This window comes from Pecten maximus, chromosome 1, assembly GCF_902652985.1.
Source record: "Pecten maximus chromosome 1, xPecMax1.1, whole genome shotgun sequence".
Classification (NCBI taxonomy): domain Eukaryota; kingdom Metazoa; phylum Mollusca; class Bivalvia; order Pectinida; family Pectinidae; genus Pecten; species Pecten maximus.
The window spans coordinates 18,967,060-18,994,317 of record NC_047015.1 but is presented as its reverse complement, the minus strand read 5'-3'; the positions used below and the strand labels follow the sequence as shown (position 1 = coordinate 18,994,317).

The following is a 27,258-nucleotide window of genomic DNA, read 5'->3' as shown; positions in this document are numbered from 1 at the left end:
AAAAAGGAGATTAGCGTAACGGTATATTAAAATGAAATACTAATAAATAAGTACTGGTCTCAGAATTTAACGATTCAGTATAATTATCTTATGAAAACTTAGTGAAAAATATCCAACTAAAAAAACATTTTCACATTTTATCAAAATTATAACATTGGTTTAATGATAATGTAGACCGCTGATTTATAAATACTTACCCTAGTACAAAACACCAGACTGGCGAAGAACCCGAAAGCAGCCAGGAGAGCTCTGAACAGGGCCCTTCTAGAGCCAAGGCGAGGAAAAGACGCCTCAAGATACACACTCACTGTTTCCGTGAATGCAAACTGGGGAAATGAGACAATAACTCTATAACAGCTTACTCTTAGTGTCGCCTATTGTAACAATTACGCGGTTAAGGGCTAAATGATATATTGTTAAATACCGAGTCCAATAGCTTACAATAACATATCAATACAGTTGATATCTTCAAGAATTATTCTATAATATCGAATAAAGTTGAGTAAAATAAAACCGGTGAACTACCGACTGATTACGGGGAATCTCTAAAGCGGTGCTCCACTCTCTACATGTAAATGAGCCGCGACGAATGCGTCATGCATCCGTGCGCAAAATCGGTTTGTTATGAAGAATGGTTGGTGGTGATCAAAGGAGGATGTAACTCGGCGCACGCAGGGTTGGTTTACGTTCTATTTGAGATGCTTATTACATACATTACTTATGAATTGTTGACGTAACTGAGCAGATTTGACAGGAATTAAATGAACATCAAGCCATAAGGGATTATGAAATTTAACTTGATAAAGTTTTATATTTATCAACAAAACAGTAGAGAGGCTTTCAGGTGCAAACGTATTCTCAACTATTTCTTTGACGATATGTTGATGATTCTTGAGATAAATCTCAGTACTTATGATCGTGTATACATGTTTGTGCACAGCTGCATTGTCAATGGAAGTGGCAAAACCAGCAACAATGATTCCTGATTTACCACAGCATATGTGTAAAGTTAATAATTTGGATAATACACTTACCTGGCTATCAAGACCAACAGTGAAAAGGGCAAGGAAGAATAAAACTGCCCATATGTTAGAATAGGGCATCTGTGCCAGGGCCTGAGGGTAGGCGATGAAACCAAGACCGGGACCTGTAACGTACACGTACATCACTGTATTAATCATAACATACACGTACATCACTGTACTCATGATAACGTACGCGTACAACACTGTACTCATCATAACGTACACGTACATCACTGTACTCATCATAACGTACACGTACATCACTGTACTCATCATAACGTACACGTACATCACTGTACTCATAACGTACACATACATCACTGTACTCATTATAACGTACACATACATCACTATACTCATAACGTACACATACATCACTGTACTCATTATAACGTACACGTACATCACTGTACTCATCATAACGTACACGTACAACACTGTACTCATCATAACGTACACGTACGTCACTATACTCATTATAACGTACACGTACATCACTGTACTCATCATAACGTACACGTACAGCACTTTACTCATTATAACGTACACGTACAACACTGTATTCATTATAACGTACACGTATACCACTGTACTCATTATAACGTACACGTACATCACTGTACTCATTATAACGTACACGTACGTCACTCTCTTCATCATAACGTACACGTACATAACTGTACACATCATAACGTACACGTACATCACTGTACTCATTATAACGTACACGTACATCACTGTACTCATCATATAACGTACTCGTACATCACTGTACTCATTATAACGTACACGTACATCACTGTACTCATTATAACGTACACGTACAGCACTGTACTCATGACGTACACGTACATCACTGTACTCATTATAACGTACACGTACATCACTATACTCATTATAACGTACACTACATCACTATACTTATTATAACGTACACTACATCACTATACTCATCATAACGTACACGTACATCACTGTACTCATTATAACGTACACATACATCACTATACTCATAACGTACACATACATCACTGTACCCATCATAACGTACACGAACATAACTGTTTTCATCATAACGTACACGTACATAACTGTACTCATCATAACGTACACGTACATCACTATACTCATCATAACGTACACATACATCACTGTACTCATTATAACGTACACATACATCACTATACTCATAACGTACACATACATCACTGTACCCATTATAACGTACACGTACATCACTGTACTCATTATAACGTACACGTACATCACTGTACTCATTATAACGTACACGTACACCACTATACTCATAACGTACACGTACATCACTGTACTCATAACGTACACTACATCACTGTACTCATTATAACGTACACGTACATCACTATACTCATAACGTACACGTACATCACTATACTCATAACGTACACGTACACCACTATACTCATAACGTACACGTACATCACTGTACTCATTATAACGTACACATCACTATACTCATAACGTACACGTACATCACTGTACCCATCATAACGTACACGTACATCACTGTACTCATCATAACGTACACGTACAGCACTGTACTCATAACGTACATGTACATCACTGTACTCATCATAACGTACACGTACAGCACTGTACTCATAACGTATTCGTACATCACTGTACTCATCATAACGTATACGTACATCACTGTACCCATTATAACGTACACGTACATCACTGTACTCATAACGTACACATACATCACTGTACTCATAACGTACACATACATCACTTTACTCATTATAACGTACACGTACATCACTGTACTCATTATAACGTACACGTACACCACTATACTCATAACGTACACGTACATCACTATACTCATTATAACGTACACGTACATAACTGTACTCATTATAATGTACACTACATCACTATACTCATCATAACGTACACGTACATCACTGTACTCATTATAACGTACACGTACATCACTGTACTCATAACGTACACATACATCACTGTACTCATAACGTACACATACATCACTTTACTCATTATAACGTACACGTACATCACTGTACTCATTATAACGTACACATACACCACTATACTCATAACGTACACGTACATCACTGTACTCATAACGTACACTACATCACTGTACTCATTATAACGTACACGTACATCACTATACTCATAACGTACACGTACACCACTATACTCATTACGTACACGTACATCACTGTACTCATGACGTACACGTACATCACTGTACCCATTATAACGTACACGTACATAACTGTACTCATGACGTACACGTACATCACTGTACCCATTATAACGTACACGTACACCACTATACTCATGACGTACACATACATCACTGTACCCATTATAACGTACACATACACCACTATACTCATGACGTACACGTACATCACTGTACTCATCATAACGTACACGTACATCACTGTACCCATTATAACGTACACGTACATAACTGTACTCATAACGTACACGTACATCACTGTACCCATTATAACGTACACATACATCACTATACTCATAACGTACACATACATCACTGTACCCATCATAACGTACACGTACATAACTGTACTCATCATAACGTACACGTACATAACTGTACTCATCATAACGTACAGGTATTACATCACTGTACTCATTATAACGTACACTACATCACTGTACTCATTATAACGTACACGTACATCACTGTACTCATCATAACGTACACGTACATCACTGTACTCATTATAACGTACACGTACATCACTGTACTCATCATAACATACACTACATCACTGTACTCATCATAACGTACACGTACATCACTGTACTCATCATAACGTACACGTACATCACTGTACTCATCATAACGTACACGTACATCACTGTACTCATAACGTACACGTACATCACTGTACTCATTATAACGTACACGTACATCACTGTACTCATCATAACGTACATGTACAGCACTGTACTCATTATAACGTAACATACATCACTGTACCCATTATAACGTACACGTACATCACTGTACTCATCATAACGTACATGTACAGCACTATACTCATTATAACATACACGTACAACACTGTACTCATCATAACGTACACGTACATCACTGTACTCATTATAACATACACTACATCACTGTACTCATCATAACGTACACGTACATCACTGTACTCATTATAACGTACACGTACATAACTGTACTCATCATAACGTACACATACATCACTGTACTCATCATAACGTACATGTACAGCACTGTACTCATTATAACGTACACGTACATAACTGTACCCTTTATAACGTACACGTACATCACTGTACTCATCATAACGTACACCACTGTACTCATTATAACGTACACGTACATCACTGTACTCATCATAACGTACACCACTGTACTCATTATAACGTACACGTACAGCACTGTACTCATAACGTACATGTACATCACTGTACTCATCATAACGTACACGTACAGCACTGTACTCATAACGTATTCGTACATCACTGTACTCATCATAACGTATACGTACATCACTGTACCCATTATAACGTACACGTACATCACTGTACTCATAACGTACACATACATCACTGTACTCATAACGTACACATACATCACTTTACTCATTATAACGTACACGTACATCACTGTACTCATTATAACGTACACGTACACCACTATACTCATAACGTACACGTACATCACTATACTCATTATAACGTACACGTACATAACTGTACTCATTATAATGTACACTACATCACTATACTCATCATAACGTACACGTACATCACTGTACTCATTATAACGTACACGTACATCACTGTACTCATAACGTACACATACATCACTGTACTCATAACGTACACATACATCACTTTACTCATTATAACGTACACGTACATCACTGTACTCATTATAACGTACACATACACCACTATACTCATAACGTACACGTACATCACTGTACTCATAACGTACACTACATCACTGTACTCATTATAACGTACACGTACATCACTATACTCATAACGTACACGTACACCACTATACTCATTACGTACACGTACATCACTGTACTCATGACGTACACGTACATCACTGTACCCATTATAACGTACACGTACATAACTGTACTCATGACGTACACGTACATCACTGTACCCATTATAACGTACACGTACACCACTATACTCATGACGTACACATACATCACTGTACCCATTATAACGTACACATACACCACTATACTCATGACGTACACGTACATCACTGTACTCATCATAACGTACACGTACATCACTGTACCCATTATAACGTACACGTACATAACTGTACTCATAACGTACACGTACATCACTGTACCCATTATAACGTACACATACATCACTATACTCATAACGTACACATACATCACTGTACCCATCATAACGTACACGTACATAACTGTACTCATCATAACGTACACGTACATAACTGTACTCATCATAACGTACAGGTATTACATCACTGTACTCATTATAACGTACACTACATCACTGTACTCATTACAACGTACACGTACATCACTGTACTCATCATAACGTACACGTACATCACTGTACTCATTATAACGTACACGTACATTACTGTACTCATCACAACATACACTACATCACTGTACTCATCATAACGTACACGTAAATCACTGTACTCATCATAACGTACACATACATCACTGTACTCATCATAACGTACACGTACATCACTGTACTCATAACGTACACATACATCACTGTACTCATTATAACGTACACGTACATCACTGTACTCATCATAACGTACATGTACAGCACTGTACTCATTATAACGTAACATACATCACTGTACCCATTATAACGTACACGTACATCACTGTACTCATCATAACGTACATGTACAGCACTATACTCATTATAACATACACGTACAACACTGTACTCATCATAACGTACACGTACATCACTGTACTCATTATAACATACACTACATCACTGTACTCATCATAACGTACACGTACATCACTGTACTCATTATAACGTACACGTACATAACTGTACTCATCATAACGTACACATACATCACTGTACTCATCATAACGTACATGTACAGCACTGTACTCATTATAACGTACACGTACATAACTGTACCCTTTATAACGTACACGTACATCACTGTACTCATCATAACGTACACCACTGTACTCATTATAACGTACACGTACATCACTGTACTCATCATAACGTACACCACTGTACTCATTATAACGTACACGTACACCACTGTACTCATTATAACGTACACATACATCACTTTACTCATCATAACGTTCTCGTACCTCACTGTACTCATTATAACGTACATATACATCACTGTACTCATTATAACGTACATATACATCACTTTACTCATCATAACGTACACGTACATAAGTGTACTCATTATAACATACACTACATCACTGTACTCATCATAACGTACTCGTACATCACTGTACTCATTATAACGTACACGTACGTCACTGTACTCATTACAACGTACACGTACGACACCGTATTCATTATAACGTACACGTAATAACTGTACTCATTAATGTACTCATACCGCTTTGTTGCTAAGTAGGATTACTTCTCTGTCCAAAATATTTTTGTATGAAAAAAAAGAGAAAAATAATGATGATTGATAAGTAATATAAACGAATCCTTTAATCCAAAACATTGAATTTGTGATCGGTCAATTTGAGAGGTTATATTTCTTACCAGATTTAACAATATCTGCAACGGGCATGTTAGCCGAGTGTGCCATGAATCCTAGTGCTGAAAAAACGACCAATCCTGCAAAAACGCTCGTCCCTTCTCCGGCTAACGTCAGCATGAAGGCGTCCCTGTTAATTAATGTGTATTGGTAACATAAAAGCTAGCTACCGTAATGTCAGCACGATAATGTTCGACGTCAACATAAAAACAAACGAAAAATGCCAATGTCTAATCGATATGAAACTGTAATTCTAAGTTCCGGAAGGGTCGGCGTCATCTAAATACTTACATTGTAGACAAAAGTAAAGTTGATCAGAATCTAATATAGAAAATAGTTTGACACTAAATCACATTAAGAAATCGGTAGCATGCGATATTTAAGATAAAACGGAACAGGCAAGATCGTACATTGTACCACATTAGCATCAATTCCTAGCCATTGTGTGATGTTCTGCATTGCGATATCTATTTAGAAAGAATAAAACTTACCTGTAGCAATTATTGTTGAATTTATTAAAGCTGGATAAGGTGATGTGGATACCCCAACCAATACCCATGGAATAGAACACTTGTATAGCCGCCTGTATCCATACCTACATGGGTAAAATGGAATTGTTACATCCGAAACAGTTCATCTCACGAGGGTCAAAAGAAATATTTTTATTATTTTCAACTCAGACTACAGATAATGCAATAACGTGTTCATTTCTTTCAGTAACTTTAAAAGAGTACACTATATGCACCTTTTATTGCTCGGGAGCACCTGTTTATATCAGTGTTTACATTATGTACCTGGGAATTGAGAAGTGATGGGAAGTCTGGTTTGAGAAAGAATATGACACCATCAACTGATCCTGGAAGCGTGAGACTGCGGACGAGGATGACAGTGAGAAGGACGTATGGGAGCGTTGCTGTCACATACACCACCTGTAATGTAATGACACATACAACCTAGGTCATATACCCCACCTGTAATGTAATGATAGATACAACCTAGGTCACATACACCACCTGTAATGTAATGATAGATACAACCTAGGTCACATACACCACCTGTAATGTAATGACACATACAACCTAGGTCACATACACCACCTGTAATGTAATGATAGATACAACCTAGGTCACATACACCACCTGTAATGTAATGATAGATACAACCTAGGTCACATACACCACCTGTAATGTAATGATAGATACAACCTAGGTCACATACACCACCTGTAATGTAATGATAGATACAACCTAGGTCACATACACCACCTGTAATGTAATGACACATACAACCTAGGTCACATACACCACCTGTAATGTAATAATAGATACAACCTAGGTCACATACACCACCTGTAATGTAATGACACATACAACCTAGGTCACATACACCACCTGTAATGTAATGATAGATACAACCTAGGTCACATACACCACCTGTAATGTAATGACACATACAACCTAGGTCACATACACCACCTGTAATGTAATGATAGATACAACCTAGGTCACATACACCACCTGTAATGTAATGACACATACAACATAGGTCACATACACCACCTGTAATGTAATGACACATACAACCTAGGTCACATACACCACCTGTAATGTAATGATAGATACAACTTAGGTCACATACACCACCTGTAATGTAATGATAGATACAACTTAGGACACATACACCACCTGTAATGTAATGATAGATACAACCTGTAATGTAATGATAGATACAACCTGTAATGTAATAATAGATACAACCTAGGTCACATACACCACCTGTAATGTAATGATAGATACAACTTAGGTCACATACACCACCTGTAATGTAATGATAGATACAACCTGTAATGTAATGATAGATACAACCTGTAATGTAATGATAGATACAACCTAGGTCACATACACCACCTGTAATGTAATGATAGATACAACCTGTAATGTAATGATAGATACAACCTAGGTCACATACACCACCTGTAATGTAATGACACATACAACTTAGGTCACATACATCACCTGTAATGTAATGACATATACAATCTAGGTCACATACACCACCTGTAATGTAATGATAGATACAACCTAGGTCACATACACCACCTGTAATGTAATGATAGATACAACCTAGGTCACATACACCACCTGTAATGTAATGATAGATACAACCTAGGTCACATACACCACCTGTAATGTAATGATACATGTAGATACAACCTGTAATGTAATGACACATACAACCTAGGTCACATACACCACCTGTAATGTAATGACATATACAATCTAGGTCACATACACCACCTGTAATGTAATGACATATACAACCTAGGTCACATACACCACCTGTAATGTAATGACATATACAATCTAGGTCACATACACCACCTGTAATGTAATGACACATACAACCTAGGTCACATATACAACATGTAATGTAATGACATATACAATCTAGGTCACATACACCACCTGTAATGTAATGACAGATACAACCTAGGTCACATACACCACCTGTAATGTAATGACAGATACAACCTAGGTCACATACACCACCTGTAATGTAATGATAGATACAACTTAGGTCACATACACCACCTGTAATGTAATGACACATACAACCTAGGTCACATATACAACATGTAATGTAATGACACATACAATCTAGGTCACATACACCACCTGTAATGTAATGACAGATACCACCTAGGTCACATACACCACCTGTAATGTAATGATAGATACAACTTAGGTCACATACACCACCTGTAATGTAATGACACATACAACCTAGGTCACATATACAACCTGTAATGTAATGACACATACAACCTAGGTCACATACACCACCTGTAATGTAATGATAGATACAACCTAGGTCACATACACCACCTGTAATGTAATGACACATACAACCTAGGTCACATATACAACCTGTAATGTAATGACACATACAACCTAGGTCACATACACCACCTGTAATGTAATGACACATACAACCTAGATCACATACACCACCTGTAATGTAATGATAGATACAACCTAGGTCACATACACCACCTGTAATGTAATGACACATACAACCTAGGTCACATACACCACCTGTAATGTAATGATAGATACAACCTAAGTCACATATACAACCTGTAATGTAATGACACATACAACCTGGGTCACATACACCACCTGTAATGTAATTATAGATACAACCTAGGTCACATACACCACCTGTAATGTAATGACACATACAACCTAGGTCACATACACCACCTGTAATGTAATGACACATACAACCTAGGTCACATACACCACCTGTAATGTAATGATAGATACAACCTAGGTCACATACACCACCTGTAATGTAATGACACATACAACCTAGGTCACATACACCACCTGTAATGTAATGATAGATACAACCTAAGTCACATATACAACCTGTAATGTAATGACACATACAACCTAGGTCACATACACCACCTGTAATGTAATGATAGATACAACTTAGGTCACATACACCACCTGTAATGTAATGATAGATACAACCTAGGTCACATACACCACCTGTAATGTAATGATAGATACAACCTAGGTCACATACACCACCTGTAATGTAATGACACATACAACCTAGGTCACATACACCACCTGTAATGTAATGATAGATACAACCTAGGTCACATACACCACCTGTAATGTAATGACACATACAACATAGGTCACATACACCACCTGTAATGTAATGACACATACAACCTAGGTCACATACACCACCTGTAATGTAATGATAGATACAACCTAGGTCACATATACAACCTGTAATGTAATGACACATACAACCTAGGTCACATACACCACCTGTAATGTAATGATAGATACAACCTAGGTCACATACACCACCTGTAATGTAATGACACATACAACCTAGGTCACATACACCACCTGTAATGTAATGATAGATACAATCTAGGTCACATACACCACCTGTAATGTAATGATAGATACAACCTAGGTCACATACACCACCTGTAATGTAATGATAGATACAATCTAGGTCACATACACCACCTGTAATGTAATGACACATACAACCTAGGTCACATACACCACCTGTAATGTAATGATAGATACAACCTAGGTCACATACACCACCTGTAATGTAATGATAGATACAACCTAGGTCACATACACCACCTGTAATGTAATGACACATACAACCTAGGTCACATACACCACCTGTAATGTAATGATAGATACAATCTAGGTCACATACACCACCTGTAATGTAATGACACAAACAACCTAGGTCACATTAGAACTAACAATGTAATGCGAGCGATTATCTATTCTTGTAAAATACTAATATTAGTACATATTCTCTCATATCTCACCATATTGGATACAGTTATCTGTAGCTATGCAAGAACAAAATCTATCTTATTATATTGTATTGATATACAACCTACATCAGAAAGTTTCTTAACAGAATAACAAGTCTTAAACTTCTTTTCGAAATATATAACATACATGTATACACACTTTTGAACTATCTAAAAGCTGTCTGTCTGTACCACAAGTTAGGAGTAAACAGAGCCACCTGTATTATTTAAAACTACATATTTTACCTGTTTCGTTTGTTTGACGTTGTTCCTGGTTATACCCAGTTTTACTCATACCCTTTTTTGGCCCTAATGATGGGCTGTTAAAAATGTAATAACTCATCAACCCTAGGTCATGTGTTTATGTATATGATTTGGTGTCGTACCTTGCCTGATGATCTGATCCCCTTGATGACACACAAGTAGACGATTATCCAGGTTATCAGCAGACATATGACGAGGTGGCCCTTCAGAGAACCGAAGTCATGAAACCCGGCAGAGATGTCCAACACTTTATACCTGGGGCACAAAATACAGTGTACACCACATCACTAATAGACCGGTAGTAAGTTTGGCGCAGGAGTAACGATATTGTGTCTCTGAGTTTGGTGTAGAGGTGACGATATTGTGTCTCTGAGTTTGGGGGTAGAGGTGACGATATTGTGTCTCTGAGTTTGGTGTAGAGGTGACGATATTGTGTCTCTGAGTTTAGAGTGGAGGTGACGATATTGTGTCTCTGAGTTTGGTGTAGAGGTGACGATATTGTGTCTGTGAGTTTGATGTAGAGGTACGATATTGTGTCTCTGAGTTTGGTGTAGAGGTGACGATAATGTGTCTCTGAGTTTAGAGTGGAGGTGACGATATTGTGTCTCTGAGTTTGGTGTAGAGGTGACAATATTGTGTCTCTGAGTTTGGTGTAGAGGTGACGATATTGTGTATGTGAGGTTGGTGTAGAGGTGACGATATTGTGTCTCTGAGTTTGGTGTAGAGGTGACGATATTGTGTATGTGAGGTTGGTGTAGAGGTGACGATATTGTGTCTCTGAGTTTGGGGGTAGAAGTGACGATATTATGTCTCCGAGTTTGGTGTAAAGGTGACGATATTGTGTCTCTGAGTTTGGTGTAGAAGTGACGATATTGTGTCTCTGAGTTTGGTGTAGAGGTGACGATATTGTGTCTCTGAGTTTGGTGTAGAGGTGACGATATTATGTCTCTGAGTTTGGTGTAGAGATGACGATATTGTGTCTCTGAGTTTAGAGTGGAGGTGACAATATTGTGTCTCTGAGTTTGGTGTAGAGGTGACGATATTGTGTCTCTGATATGGTGTAGAGATAACGATATTGTGTCTCGTGAGTTTGGTGTAGAGGTGACGATATTGTGTCTCTGAGTTTGGTGTAGAGGTGACGATATTGTGTCTCGTGAGTTTGATGTAGAAGTGACGATATTGTGTCTCTGAGTTTGATGTAGAGGTGACGATATCGTGTCTCTGAGGTTGGTGTAGAGGTGACGATATTGTGTCTCTGAGGTTGGTGTAGAGGTGACGATATTGTGTCTCTAAGTTTGATGTAGAGGTGACGATATTGTGTCTCTGAGTTTGGTGTAGAAGTGACGATATTGTGTCTCTGAGTTTGATGTAGAAGTGACGATATTGTGTCTCTAAGTTTGATGTAGAGGTGACGATATTGTGTCTCTGAGTTTGGTGTAGAGGTGACGATATTGTGTCTCTGAGTTTGGTGTAGAAGTGACGATATTGTGTCTCGTGAGTTTGATGTAGAGGTGACGATATTGTGTCTCTGAGTTTGGTGTAGAGGTGACGATATTGTGTCTCTGAGTTTGGTGTAGAGGTGACGATATTGTGTCTCTGAGTTTGGTGTAGAGGTGACGATATTGTGTCTCTGAGTTTAGAGTGGAGGTGACGATATTGTGTCTCTGAGTTTGGTGTAGAGGTGACGATATTGTGTATGTGAGGTTGGTGTAGAGGTGACGATATTGTGTCTCTGAGTTTGATGTAGAAGTGACGATATTGTGTCTCTGAGTTTGATGTAGAAGTGACGATATTGTGTCTCTGAGTTTGGTGTAGAGGTGACGATATTGTGTCTCTGATATGGTGTAGAGGTGACGATATTGTGTCTCTGAGCTTGGTGTAGAGGTGACGATATTGTGTCTCTGAGTTTGATGTAGAAGTGACGATATTGTGTCTCTGAGTTTGGTGTAGAGGTGACGATATTGCGTCTCTGATATGGTGTAGAGGTGACGATATTGTGTCTCTGAGTTTGGTGTAGAAGTGACGATATTGTGTCTCTGAGTTTGGTGTAGAGGTGACGATATTGTGTCTCTGAGTTTGGTGTAGAGGTGACGATATTGTGTCTCTGAGTTTGGTGTAGAGGTGACGATATTGTGTCTCTGAGTTTGGTGTAGAGGTGACGATATTGTGTCTCTGAGTTGGTGTAGAAGTGACAATATTGTGTCTCTGAGTTTGGTGTAGAGGTGACGATATTGTGTCTCTGAGTTTGGTGTAGAGGTGACGATATTGTGTCTCTGAGTTTGGTGTAGAGGTGACGATATTGTGTCTCTGAGTTTGGTGTAGAGGTGACGATATTGTGTCTCTGAGTTTAGAGTGGAGGTGACGATATTGTGTCTCTGATATGGTGTAGAGGTGACGATATTGTGTCTCTGAGTTTGGTGTAGAAGTGACGATATTGTGTCTCTGAGTTTGGTGTAGAGGTGACGATATTGTGTCTCTGAGTTTGGTGTAGAGGTGACGATATTGTGTCTCTGAGTTTGGTGTAGAGGTGACGATATTGTGTCTCTGAGTTTGGTGTAGAGGTGACGATATTGTGTCTCTGAGTTTGGTGTAGAAGTGACGATATTGTGTCTCTGAGTTTGGTGTGGAGGTGACGATATTGTGTCTCTGAGTTTGATGTAGAGGTGACGATATTGTGTCTCTGAGTTTGGTGTAGAGGTGACGATATTGTGTCTCTGAGTTTGATGTAGAGATGACGATATTGTGTCTCTGAGTTTGGTGTAGAGGTGACGATATTGTGTCTCTGAGTTTGGTGTAGAAGTGACGATATTGTGTCTCTGAGTTTGGTGTAGAGGTGACGATATTGTGTCTCTGAGTTTGGTGTAGAGGTGACGATATTGTGTCTCTGAGTTTGGTGTAGAGGTGACGATAATGTGTCTCTGAGTTTAGTGTAGAGATGACGATATTGTGTCTCTGAGTTTGATGTAGAAGTGACAATATTGTGTCTTTGAGTTTGGTGTAGAGGTGACAATATTGTGTCTCTGAGTTTGATGTAGAGGTGACGATATTGTGTCTCTGAGTTTGGTGTAGAGGTGACGATATTGTGTCTCTGAGTTTGGTGTAGAGGTGAACATATTGTGTCTCTGAGTTTGGTGTATAGGTGACAATATTGTGTCTCCGAGTTTGGTGTAGAGGTGACGATATTGTGTCTCTGAGTTTGGTGTAAAGGTGACGATATTGTGTCTCTGAGTTTGGTGTAAAGGTGACGATATTGTGTCTCTGAGTTTGGTGTAGAGGTGACAATATTGTGTCTCTGAGTTTAGAGTGGAGGTGACGATATTGTGTCTCTGAGTTTAGAGTGGAGGTGACGATATCGTGTCTCTGAGTTTGGTGTAGAGGTGACGATATTGTGTCTCTGAGTTTGGTGTAGAGGTGACGATATTGTGTCTCTGAGTTTAGAGTGGAGGTGACAATTTTGTGTCTCTGAGTTTAGAGTGGAGGTGACGATATTGTGTCTCTGAGTTTGGTGTAAAGGTGACGATATCGTGTCTCTGAGTTTGGTGTAGAGGTGACGATATTGTGTCTCTGAGTTTAGAGTGGAGGTGACGATATTGTGTCTGTGAGTTTGGTGTAAAGGTGACGATATCGTGTCTCTGAGTTTGGTGTAGAGGTGACGATATCGTGTCTCTGAGTTTGGTGTAGAAGTGACGATATTGTGTCTCTGAGTTTGATGTAGAGGTGACGATATTGTGTCTCTGAGTTTGGTGTAGAGATGACGATATTGTGTCTCCGAGTTTGGTGTAGAGGTGACGATATTGTGTCTCCGAGTTTGGTGTAGAAGTGACGATATTGTGTCTCTGATATGGTGTAGAGATGACGATATTGTGTCTCTGAGTTTGATGTAGAGGTACGATATTGTGTCTCTGAGCTTGGTGTAGAGGTGACGATATTGTGTCTCTGAGTTTGGTGTAGAGGTGACGATAGAGGTGACGATATTGTGTCTCTGAGTTTGGTGTAGAGGTGACGATATTGTGTCTCTGAGTTTGGTGTAGAGGTGACGATATTGTGTCTCTGAGTTTAGTGTAGAAATGACGATATTGTGTCTCTGAGTTTGGTGTAAAGGTGACGATATTGTGTCTCTGAGCTTGGTGTAGAGGTGACGATATTGTGTCTCTGAGTTTGATGTAGAGGTGACGATATTGTGTCTCTGAGTTGAGAGTGGAGGTGACAATATTGTGTCTCTGAGTTTGGTGTAGAGGTGACAATATTGTGTCTCTGAGTTTGGTGTAGAGATGACGATATTGTGTCTCTGAGTTTGGTGTAGAGGTGACAATATTGTGTCTCTGAGTTTGGTGTAGAGGTGACAATATTGTGTCTCTGAGTTTGGTGTAGAGGTGACAATATTGTGTCTCTGAGTTTGGTGTAGAGGTGACGATATTGTGTCTCTGAGTTTGGTGTAGAGGTGACGATATTGTGTCTCTGAGTTTGGTGTAGAGGTGACAATATTGTGTCTCTGAGTTTGGTGTAGAGGTGACGATATTGTGTCTCTGAGTTTGATGTAGAGGTGACGATATTGTGTCTCTGAGTTTGGTGTAGAGATGACGATATTGTGTCTCTGAGTTTGGTGTAGAGGTGACGATATTGTGTCTCTGAGTTTGATGTAGAGGTGACGATATTGTGTCTCTGAGTTAGGTGTAGAGGTGACGATATTGTGTCTCTGAGTTTGGTGTAGAGGTGACGATATTGTGTCTCTGAGTTTGGTGTAGAGGTGACGATATTGTGTCTCTGAGTTTGATGTAGAGGTGACAATATTGTGTCTCCGAGTTTGGTGTAAAGGTGACGATATTGTGTCTCTGAGTTTGGTGTAAAGGTGACGATATTGTTCTGTTTGTAAATGGAACAGCACTTGGTGGTGAGATGACAATTAGTGTGTTGTAGGTCATTAGAATTTCCTGATAAGTTAATCATTATCGTCATACATAGGTAAATAACATGTTTGTTGGCTAGGCATATCCCCCGCGAACAACCAGGGGTAAATAACAGTAAGGTGCTTAGGCAACTGATATTTTTGTTCTCAATCGGTACGTATAAGGAGGTCCCTGTTGAATGAGATGTGAAGCTAAGATGGAAGTGTTTATTGTCATTGAAATGCTGTATATTGTATGTTAAGGACCATACCATTTGCAAGCTATATCATTACCTTTTAGATATTATAATTATTTCAAAGATTAAAAAAAAGAACTGAATTCCCTCATTGTATCATCCAGTCCATCGATGTCTTATTTTACAAGTGCATGCGTGCTGTACCATTGGTAACAACCAGCAATGCGAGGGTTTTGAAATGTAACTACATGTACACCCAATGTAGATACAATGATAACTATGTCAATGAAGCCTTGCCCACCTATGGGTAAATGGGTATAACATAAGTATTAAAACACAGGCAAATTAAAACATGAATGTATATGGAAACAGTAATGTACCGACCCAATGTTCTATTACAGTAAAATACTAAGGTAGTGTAGGGGGTTGTGATACATGCATATTTGGATGAATTATTTAATTTGTATACATAACAGTAGATGTTTTTTTCTTTTATTTTGATGATATGACAAACTTTCTGATAATTAACTCTTGATTATCCATGTCACATCAGTCTACTGGGATACACAAAATAAAGAAATTGCGAAATTATATTAGCATAAAGATTTGTCGTTTTGTTTCATGCTGACATACTGATTTAATTGTAACCGGTTTGACCGTTTGAGCATCATCTTATACCATATATATTTCGATACCCATTCCCAATCAAGACATGAACTAAGGTGTCTTCACTTTCCATAGATAAAATGACCTGAATATATCGTTTCCATATGGCATCTCGGAAACCTGATTATATGATATTTTTAGGTTTGTACTGTGCTTTAACACGATTTAAAAAAAGAATTATAGATGTCATTTCAACATATTGCGCATTGTCTTAAACAGACGGACAGACGGAGGTCATGTCATAATGTGGAATATCTAACCCTTTAACAATCACAACTTACTGCCAGAACTCTTCCTCAGAGCTGTGTCCCTCTCGGAACACCGTGTTCCTTTGATTGTTATGGGATACGTTTGTCGTGTTGTACGTGGCGTTGTAAAATGTTCCGTTGTACAGTGTTTCGTTGGTTACAGTGGAGTTCATCAATGTTGTGTTCGGTGTACGCATGTCCAGAAAACTGAAGCAGTGGGGTGTATTCCACTCGTTTCCCACACGTACTCCACGGGAGCGGGAAGATGAAGGATTGGTATAGATAATAGATCACCCAAGTGGTTAACATGACGTAGTACCACACACAAAGTATCATCAGTAAGAGTAATCCGAGACCAACACCTGTAACATAAGTTAATATATCAATGTACCAGTACTAGTCAGAAATCAGTCGACAAGTTATAGTAAGAAAATTGAACAAGAAGCTAGAGTTTATCAAATAGATGTTTTACTATAAGGGTTGATGGAAACTTTTTGAATGATGAAGATGCTGCAACGCAAGTCAACGATACTAGAATGTTGATAGAACAAGCATTAATGTCGTCCTCTGGCACAAAGAAGTCATACGATGCATTTGTTAAGTTAATAAAGAGTTAAATGGAAGATAATTGTATATATTCAAAGTTTTCCATTCCATGTTTACCCATTGTTTTAATTTTAGTTAAATCTAAGACATCCAGGGGCAAAGTTCGCTTAACCAATATTGAAATGTTAGAAGGATCCCTTAGATCCTAAAAATTACAGATGAATATCTCTCAGTTCCGTATCTGGTAAAATCTATGCAGATACTTAAACCAACGCTGGTCGAAATGGTTCGAATCAGAATATTTTGGTAGACTAGCAAAATGGATTTAGGAAAAAACAGAAGCTGTATTGAGCATAAGTATATATTTTTATCATTTTATATACTGAGTAACAATAGGAAAATAATGAAACAAAAACATATGCATGCATTGTACACATGGAAAATGCTTTCAAACGTGTAAACAGAGGGGAATGGAAAATTTAGGAATTCAAAGTTGTTTTTAGAGGCAATCAAATCTGAATTTAAAAACGTCTTTAAGGGTTAGAGTAAATGATTCACAAGGAGTAAAACAAGGCTGTATAGAATAAATGACCTTGCACATGATATACAATGTAGACATGTAAAAATGTGGTATAGAGACCAATGAAATAACTATTATTTCAATTCTTCTATAAGCTGATGACATAGCACTTACAACAATGACAACCTGAAACAAACGCTGAAAAAAACTAATGTTGTATATTTCAGATATTTCAGAAACAGAAATGCCTTTTCTAAGTTCTTAGTAATAAAGTTGGAAGAATTTTCGGACATGCATCAGTTAACAGAGCACTAACTGCAAAGTTGTGAAGTACTCCCGGGCTGGTGAAATGACTTTTGACGTTTCTTTTGTAAATGATACATACTTCAATATTTATATTTCCACCCAATTCAGACTCAATGAACCTACCACAGCTGACTCGAGCCATTTTTCAATGAACTATATCAAGTTCGGCGTAGGAATACATTTGTCGAGCTTGGACTATATTTTTGTAATTCCTTTTCAAAAGCGATCATATTTATATGAAATAAATTCCTTTAAAACTAATATTTGTTTTAATTTGCTATTAAGTTTGTTCACGAAAGAAATCTTAAAAGTATTAACCATATGTAGACGAAGAGTGATGACGTACATTTCGGTAAGTTCTGTGACAGACTTGCACAAGTCCCTATTTGTCAAAGACAAAATATTGTACAAAATATCAAAAAAATATAAATATAAGGATTGAATAAAGTTATGTTGAGGTGTATGGGGGCATAAACCTCAATAGGTCTTGAGACAAATTTATTATGAACTGCTTCGCACACCTCAACATAACATAATTCAATCCTTAATTGAACCATTTTCAGTAGTGGAATTCGGGGGGTACTAAAATACATCGCTACACCCATATTACATGTATATTTACCTGGTGTGTAGTTATCTCCCCTCCATCACTACCCCGATATGATATTTACCTGGTGTGGAGTTATTTCCCTCCGTCACTACACCCATATGATATTTACCTGGTGTGTAGTTATCTCCCCTCCGTCACTACCCCCATATGATATTTACCTAGTGTGTAGTTATCTCCCCTCCATCACTACCCCGATATGATATTTACCTGGTGTGTAGTTATTTCCCCTCCGTCACTACCCCGATATGATATTTACCTAGTGTGTAGTTATTTCCCCTCCATCACTACCCCGATATGATATTTACCCGGTGTGTAGTTATCTCCCCTCCGTCACTACCCCAATATGATATTTACCTGGTGTGTAGTTATTTCCCCTCCGTCACTACCCCCATATGATATTTACCTGGTGTGTAGTTATCTCCCCTCCGTCACTACACCCATATGATATTTACCTGGTGTGTAGTTATCTCCCCTCCGTCACTACCCCATATTATATTTACCTGGTGTGTAGTTATCTCCCCTCCATCACTACCCCGATATGATATTTACCTGGTGTGTAGTTATTTCCCCTCCGTCACTACCCCCATATGATATTTACCTGGTGTGTAGTTATCTCCCCTCCGTCACTACCCCCATATGGTATTTATCCGGTGTGTAGTTATTTCCTCTCCGTCGTTACCCCCATATGATATTTACCTGGTGTGTAGTTGTGTCTCCCAATCGCTACCCCCATTTTACCTCGTTTGTGTTTTATTTGAACCCCCATTTTACCTCGTTTGTGTTTTATTTGACTTTGTAGCATTTTCTCGCCGACGTTTCAAGTATGAACAGACCCTATAATGATATGATTCCATCCATCTGCTTAGTTTTCGGGTTTTTCCCTTTCCTTACATCTCCGTGAACTTGCCATGTATAAACAATTATAACTGAAATATGGTCTTCCCATTCTTGTGGCATTACCTTGTATAAGAGGACAAAATATCCACACGTCCCGCATACTTCTGCCAGAGAACTGCCCGAGGCCCGCCTCCATGAAGTAAACAGGGATGGCCAGTAGGAAGATAGTGATGAGGTATGGTAATAGAAAGGCTCCTGTAAGTAAATATACCATAGTACTGTAGTGTTTTATTGCACCAGTATATCAAAACTAACACGTAATACGCTAGGTAACTACTCCGTCAGGTAATAAGGTAGGTAACTACTTCGTCAGGTAATAAGGTAGGTTACTACTCCGTCAGGTAATAAGGTAGGTAACTACTCCGTCAGGTAATAAGGTAGGTAACTACTTCGTCAGGTAATAAGGTAGGTTACTACTCCGTCAGGTAATAAGGTAGGTAACTACTCCGTCAGGTAATAAGGTAGGTAACTACTCCGTCAGGTAATAAGGTACATGTAGGTAACTACTCCGTCAGGTAATAAGGTAGGTAGCTACTCCGTCAGGTAATAAGGTAGGTAACTACTCCGTCAGGTAATAAGGTAGGTAGCTACTCCGTCAGGTAATAAGGTAGATTACTACTCCGTCAGGTAATAAGGTTGGTTACTACTCCGTCAGGTAATAAGGTTGGTTACTACTCCGTCAGGTAATAAGGTAGGTAACTACTCCGTCATTTAATAAGGTAGGTAACTACTCCGTCAGGTAATAAGGTGGGTAACTACACCGTCAGGTAATAAGGTAGGTAACTACTCCGTCAGGTAATAAGGTAGGTAACTACTCCGTCAGGTAATAAGGTAGGTTACTACCCCGTCAGGTAATAAGGTAGGTAACTACTCCGTCAGGTATTAAGGTGGGTAACTACTCCGTCAGGTAATAAGGTGGGTAGCTACTCCGTCAGGTAATAAGGTTGGTAACTACTCCGTCAGGTAATAAGGTGGGTAACTACTCCGTCAGGTAATAAGGTAGGTAACTACTCCGTCAGGTAATAAGGTAGGTAACTACTCCGTCAGGTAATAAGGTAGGTAACTACTCCGTCAGGTAATAAGGTGGGTAGCTACTCCGTCAGGTAATAAGGTGGGTAACTACTCCGTCAGGTAATAAGGTAGGTTACTACTCCGTCAGGTAATACGATATTTTTGAGCAAAATGGTTTTAGTATATTTGATTAACAAACAATTTTCAGAGCTCAGTATCTTAGTTTGGTTCTGAAAGAGAAAAATATATCCTGCCATACTGTTAATCAATGACGTACGGGTCTTGTAGTGATATACGAAATGCAGATACACTTGACGAGATAAATCGAATTGCTTTGTCTTCTTTAAAAGATCTTTTTGAATTTTTTCATAAATAGGCATTTTACCCACTCTTATTTATCCACTTCAATTGCTCGCTCGATCTAAAGCTGATAGAACTACTATATGTTTATGTGACATGGACAATATTGGATCATTCTAACTTGGTATTCAGTTGGTGTCAGTGTGAAATATGCATATATAACTGATTTAGTACGCATTGTTGTTGTCAACAATTGAGGATCACATTGGTCTGTAAACACTGACCTTTTGGAATTCAGTGTCTTCCTCGGTGTGATGTAGTGTCACATTAAACAGTTAACACCATCGGTCATCCTGATATCTAGACTTCAAATATAGGGATGTATCATCAAGCTTGCCATATTTACGGCTGATTTATGGACATGTCCCCCCATTATAACCACAGGGGACTAGATCAGTGAGAATGAATTTTATTCTGTCTTATTATAGAATACCTCAATTTTCTATGACTTTTTCAAATTGTTTTTTTTAACTCGCAGTCGAGTATATCAATCATTAGAGTTGCACAAAGAAAACGAAATCCAGAATAAGAACACTTTTTACTGAGTTAGCCAACTGTTATAAATCAAAACAAATTAATATGAAGAAACGCAATATCGAATGCATTTCGACTCGCTGCTTTACAACCTAACAACGAACAAATATATGGACCAGTGTCAGGGGAGACACCATCAGAAAAAGAGAAAGAAAGAAAGTAGATTCCAAGTGTGGCAAGGAAGATATTTGATATACAAACCGTAGACACTCTTACTATACAAAACTTACACATCCTTACTATAAATAACTTCCACACCCTTACTACACAAAACTTACACATCCATTCTATACAAAAGTTACACACCCTTACTTTAAATAACTTACACATCCTTATCATACAAACTTACACACCCTAACTATACAAACCTTATTATAAAAAACTTACACATCCTTTCTATACAAAAGTTACACACCCTTACTTTAAATAACTTACACATCATTACCATACAAACTTGCAAACCCTTACTATACAAACCTTACACATCCTTTCTATACAAAACTTACATGTACATACCCTTACTTTAAATAACTTACACATCCTTACTATACAAAACTTACACACCCTTAGTATACAAACGTACACACCCTTACTAAAAATAACTTACACATCCTTACTATACAAACGTATTCATCCTTATTATACAAATATTACACACCCTTACGATACAATAATTACACACCCTTACGATACAATAATTACACATCCTTACTATACAATAATTACACAATCTTACGATACAATAATTACACACCCTTACGATACAATAATTACACAATCTTACGATACAATAATTACACACCCTTACGATACAATAATTACACAATCTTACTATACAATAATTACACACCCTTACTATACAATAATTACACACCCTTACGATACAATAATTACACAACCTTACTATACAATAATTACACACCCTTACGATACAATAATTACACATCCTTACTATACAATAATTACACAATCTTACTATACAATAATTACACAATCTTACTATACAATAATTACACACCCTTACGATACAATAATTACACATCCTTACTATACAATAATTACACAATCTTACGATACAATAATTACACACCCTTACGATACAATAATTACACACCCTTACTATACAATAATTACACACCCTTACGATACAATAATTACACACCCTTACTATACAATAATTACACAATCTTACTATACAATAATTACACACCCTTACTATACAATTATTACACACCCTTACGATACAATAATTACACACCCTTACGATACAATAATTACACAATCTTACGATACAATAATTACACACCCTTACGATACAATAATTACACACCCTTACTATACAATAATTACACACCCTTACGATACAATAATTACACACCCTTACGATACAATAATTACACACCCTTACGATACAATAATTACACACCCTTACGACGATACAATAATTACACACCCTTACTATACAATAATTACACACCCTTACGATACAATAATTACACGATCTTAGCAAAAAGAATGTATCTTTGAAGACATCTCTCCGTGACAAATTTATTGATCTTAGTCTTCGTTTGACTCCCAGTAGGATTTCATCGCTAGAGATGAAAACCGATATGATATCATCATTACTCATTATCATGTATTTTTATATATAGTGATCCCCTAGCACTTTGTTTTCACTATATAATTTATACAGTATACAGCAGTGTTCACTTCAATTCCGTTTTATTTTCTATACAATACTGGCTTCGTATTCTCGACCTCTAACAACTCCAAGACCGTTATTTAATCGAAATAAAATTCGGCTCCGAAAGTAAAACTTCTTCATAAAATCTACACGATTACCTTTAACACTCGGGATATCTCGAAGTTTTTCCATGACACAACTGACTTAACGAGGTTAGGCTGACTGTATATTATTTGTTATAAAACACCTATTTATCTCGGTACATTAATAAATCAAAAGTAGTTCATTCATTAAAAACACCACTTTACAGAATATGAAGTTCAATCATAAAGTTGTTCCTCAATACCTATATGTATTAGAGCCCAATGGCAGTTAACTGAGTCAACATTGTCCTATCTCTCATTTCCCATCATTTTCATAAAACTATCTTTTGTTATTAATAAGAGTCAACTAATCCTTATTCTTGTGACAGAATTCGACTTCCATTGCACCCTGCGCAATTTTTTTTTACATTTTCAAAACAATATTGCTATGCGAGCTATTCAGAAAGAACAAAGAGCTACATCTGTGTACTAATGGATACAAAGAACATTGATTTCAATGAAATGATTACAACCTTCTCACAAATCTGACTGAATCAGGCCTTAGCTCGGGATCTATAGGTGTCAGATTGATGTAAGTTAATATATTGTTAAATGGAAATTGACAAATAAAACATTTAAACTAACTTCACAGACCCCAGCATTCAGTAGTGCGTGTAGTCCAGCTACTCGAGAATGGTGCAATGCTATATCATTCTCACGGTATACCTAGTGCATACGGATTGGTTAAATTATAGAAGGAAAGTAGATCTTCTGATGTTCTGATAAAACTGTCAGTGTCAAGTTTTTATCGACATGCTTAATATGTTTTGACAAGTGGTTCACTACTAGTTATAAGTTTTAAACATATATATTAACAGTGCAAACTGAAGTTTCCTCGGTTCATGAAAATACAAATGACATTCTATAAAAGGACAAAAATGACATTCTATAAAAGGACAAAAATGTCAACGTTATCTAGTTATAAAAGTTCAGATGCCAAACTGACAAATAGCGATAAAACAACCAAAGGCAAATATAAAAGTAATGGAAGCTTGACATGAAGGTTTGCTGATGATTAATAACAACATTAACTTGCTATGACCATTTACAACACACCCTTCCTCGAGGCCTGTACAGGTCGCGTAACGGCTGGTGTTACACTCCGAAGAAAAAGACATATGTTGAATTATAATAAATCAAGTTTTAAGCTTTACACCGAATTTATACTGGACTTATCCCACAACTACATCCAGATACACATCAAAACTGGACAGCAGAAATTTCCACGTACCAAAACGTCTGATGTAACAGGAAAAAAATCAATGATGTTAGCATGAAGGTTATTAAAATAGACAGGTTCCATATCTGTAGAATGTTCCTCTGATAAGTAATTCATGGCTCTCGCTCTTTTAATGAACAGCCTGATGATTCCCATATATACTTCCACATATATAGCGGGATACTATACATCGCCCAAATGATCATTTAGTTTATTGTAAATACTTAATCTCGGTTTGAGGAGAAAGTGGATTTACAAATGTTTCATACATTTCAGTTAGTATTGTGTTTGGTTAGGACTGTATCGAATACCACAGAAAAAAAAATCTACCTCGGCGTTTACAAAGCGTCTATTTTCACTTAAGAATCGAACAGATTTTTCTCCCACTATGGAATTGAATCGCATCAAACATATATATATTATCCTAACCTCCTCGATAATTTACCATAAATATCCAACAAATAAACATAAGAAATACACATTTTAATTGATATCACACAGAAGGAAATACACGTCCAATCGATGGTTTCTGACCAACGACACAGACTCGCCACATCATCATATTATTTGTCCATGCTTTCAAATTTTTCAGGACTTTTCAAAATGAAAAATTGGCTCTTTTAATCAGACATTTCTAGTTATGTGCTGAACACAGAAGGGCGTGAACCTGGTTGTCGGTCATAGTTTAGGATGGGAGAAACCATTATCTGATGAGCCGATTATCACGGATTATCTATGTCTAAACAATGCCATCAATCATCGCTGCCACTATCTTAATTACTCACATTAAGACTTGTAATCTCAACAGAAAAAGATAATCGTACCGGTGAGATATTTTGGGCGAGACTCATTGATATTACATCACTTGTAAACATTGTTGCTACAGTGGCTGAATTGTTGTATTTCACCACATGGTCAATACTCATTCCAAATATAAGATAATTTATATCACACCATAGATACAATATTCTTTATAGAGTTTAACGACTTATTTTATATGTTGTGTTATACATTGAACTTATGTTTTGTAATTTATAGTTTTCGTATTATTCTTTTTGAAGCATTTGATGATTTCATTCTAAATTATCTTACAAAGTACATTTGCAGCACATGCATAGTTAATAAGTCAGTTTGTATATATGATTTTATCATGTTTATAGAAAACAGACTGAAATTAAGATAACCCAATAATCAACAGCGTTACAATAACAGTTGTGTATGTTCGAGATATGTCTCGTTACAACTAGGTACTGAAGTCATAGACTATGAAATGATGTACCTCATTAATCACTGCCGAGGTTAGCATACCAGAATCTTTACGGTCGACATTTTTGTATTAAAGGTTTTTAATTTTTGTTCCTGGTACACCGATCTCCCCAGTTTATTGGAAGGGAGGTGGACATTTACTAACTCTACTGTAAATATTTACAGATACATTGGTCAGGAATGAGAAGTGCCTTAGGCCCAGCACCTGTACCACTGTGGTGAAGAGTACCGGACCGGTCAATAATGGCTCGTTTCAGAAAATTACGGATCATGTGGACTAGCTGGTAATATGACCAATGAAACGTCGGGTCCCTAGTTATATTGTTATATACTACTTACATTTTGATTTATTATATCAATTTAAACTACAACCTGAACTAATATATACGAAGATGGAGAATAAACACCTTTCAGCACAGAGTAATACATTAATATAATATACCCACAATCCCTCGATACTACCATCAATGTAATATACCCACAATCCCTCGATACTACCATCAATGTAATATAATATAATATACCCACAATCCCTCGATACTACCATCAATGTAATATAATATAATATACCCACAATCCCTCGATACTACCATCAATGTAATATACCCACAATCCCTCGATACTACCATCAATGTAATATACCCACAATCCCTCGATACTACCATCAATGTAATATACCCACAATCCCTCGATACT

The 27,258-nt window shown here is 37.4% G+C and overlaps 1 protein-coding gene across 1 annotated transcript in view; it reads right to left on the bottom strand.

Moving 5' to 3' along the window:
- The window catches only part of LOC117327015 (sodium-dependent proline transporter-like), a 41,540-nt gene that overhangs the window by 5,737 nt on the left and 8,545 nt on the right, over nt 1-27,258 (bottom strand). Inside the window, exons 3-10 of the mRNA XM_033883827.1 lie at nt 20,409-20,540; nt 17,500-17,828; nt 11,593-11,725; nt 7,629-7,763; nt 7,326-7,429; nt 6,840-6,964; nt 1,035-1,147; nt 198-326 (exon numbers count right to left, since the gene is read on the bottom strand). Of these exons, the coding sequence (XP_033739718.1) occupies nt 198-326; nt 1,035-1,147; nt 6,840-6,964; nt 7,326-7,429; nt 7,629-7,763; nt 11,593-11,725; nt 17,500-17,663 (903 nt within the window). The 5' untranslated portion in view covers nt 17,664-17,828; nt 20,409-20,540. The remainder of the gene's footprint in view (nt 1-197; nt 327-1,034; nt 1,148-6,839; nt 6,965-7,325; nt 7,430-7,628; nt 7,764-11,592; nt 11,726-17,499; nt 17,829-20,408; nt 20,541-27,258) is intronic.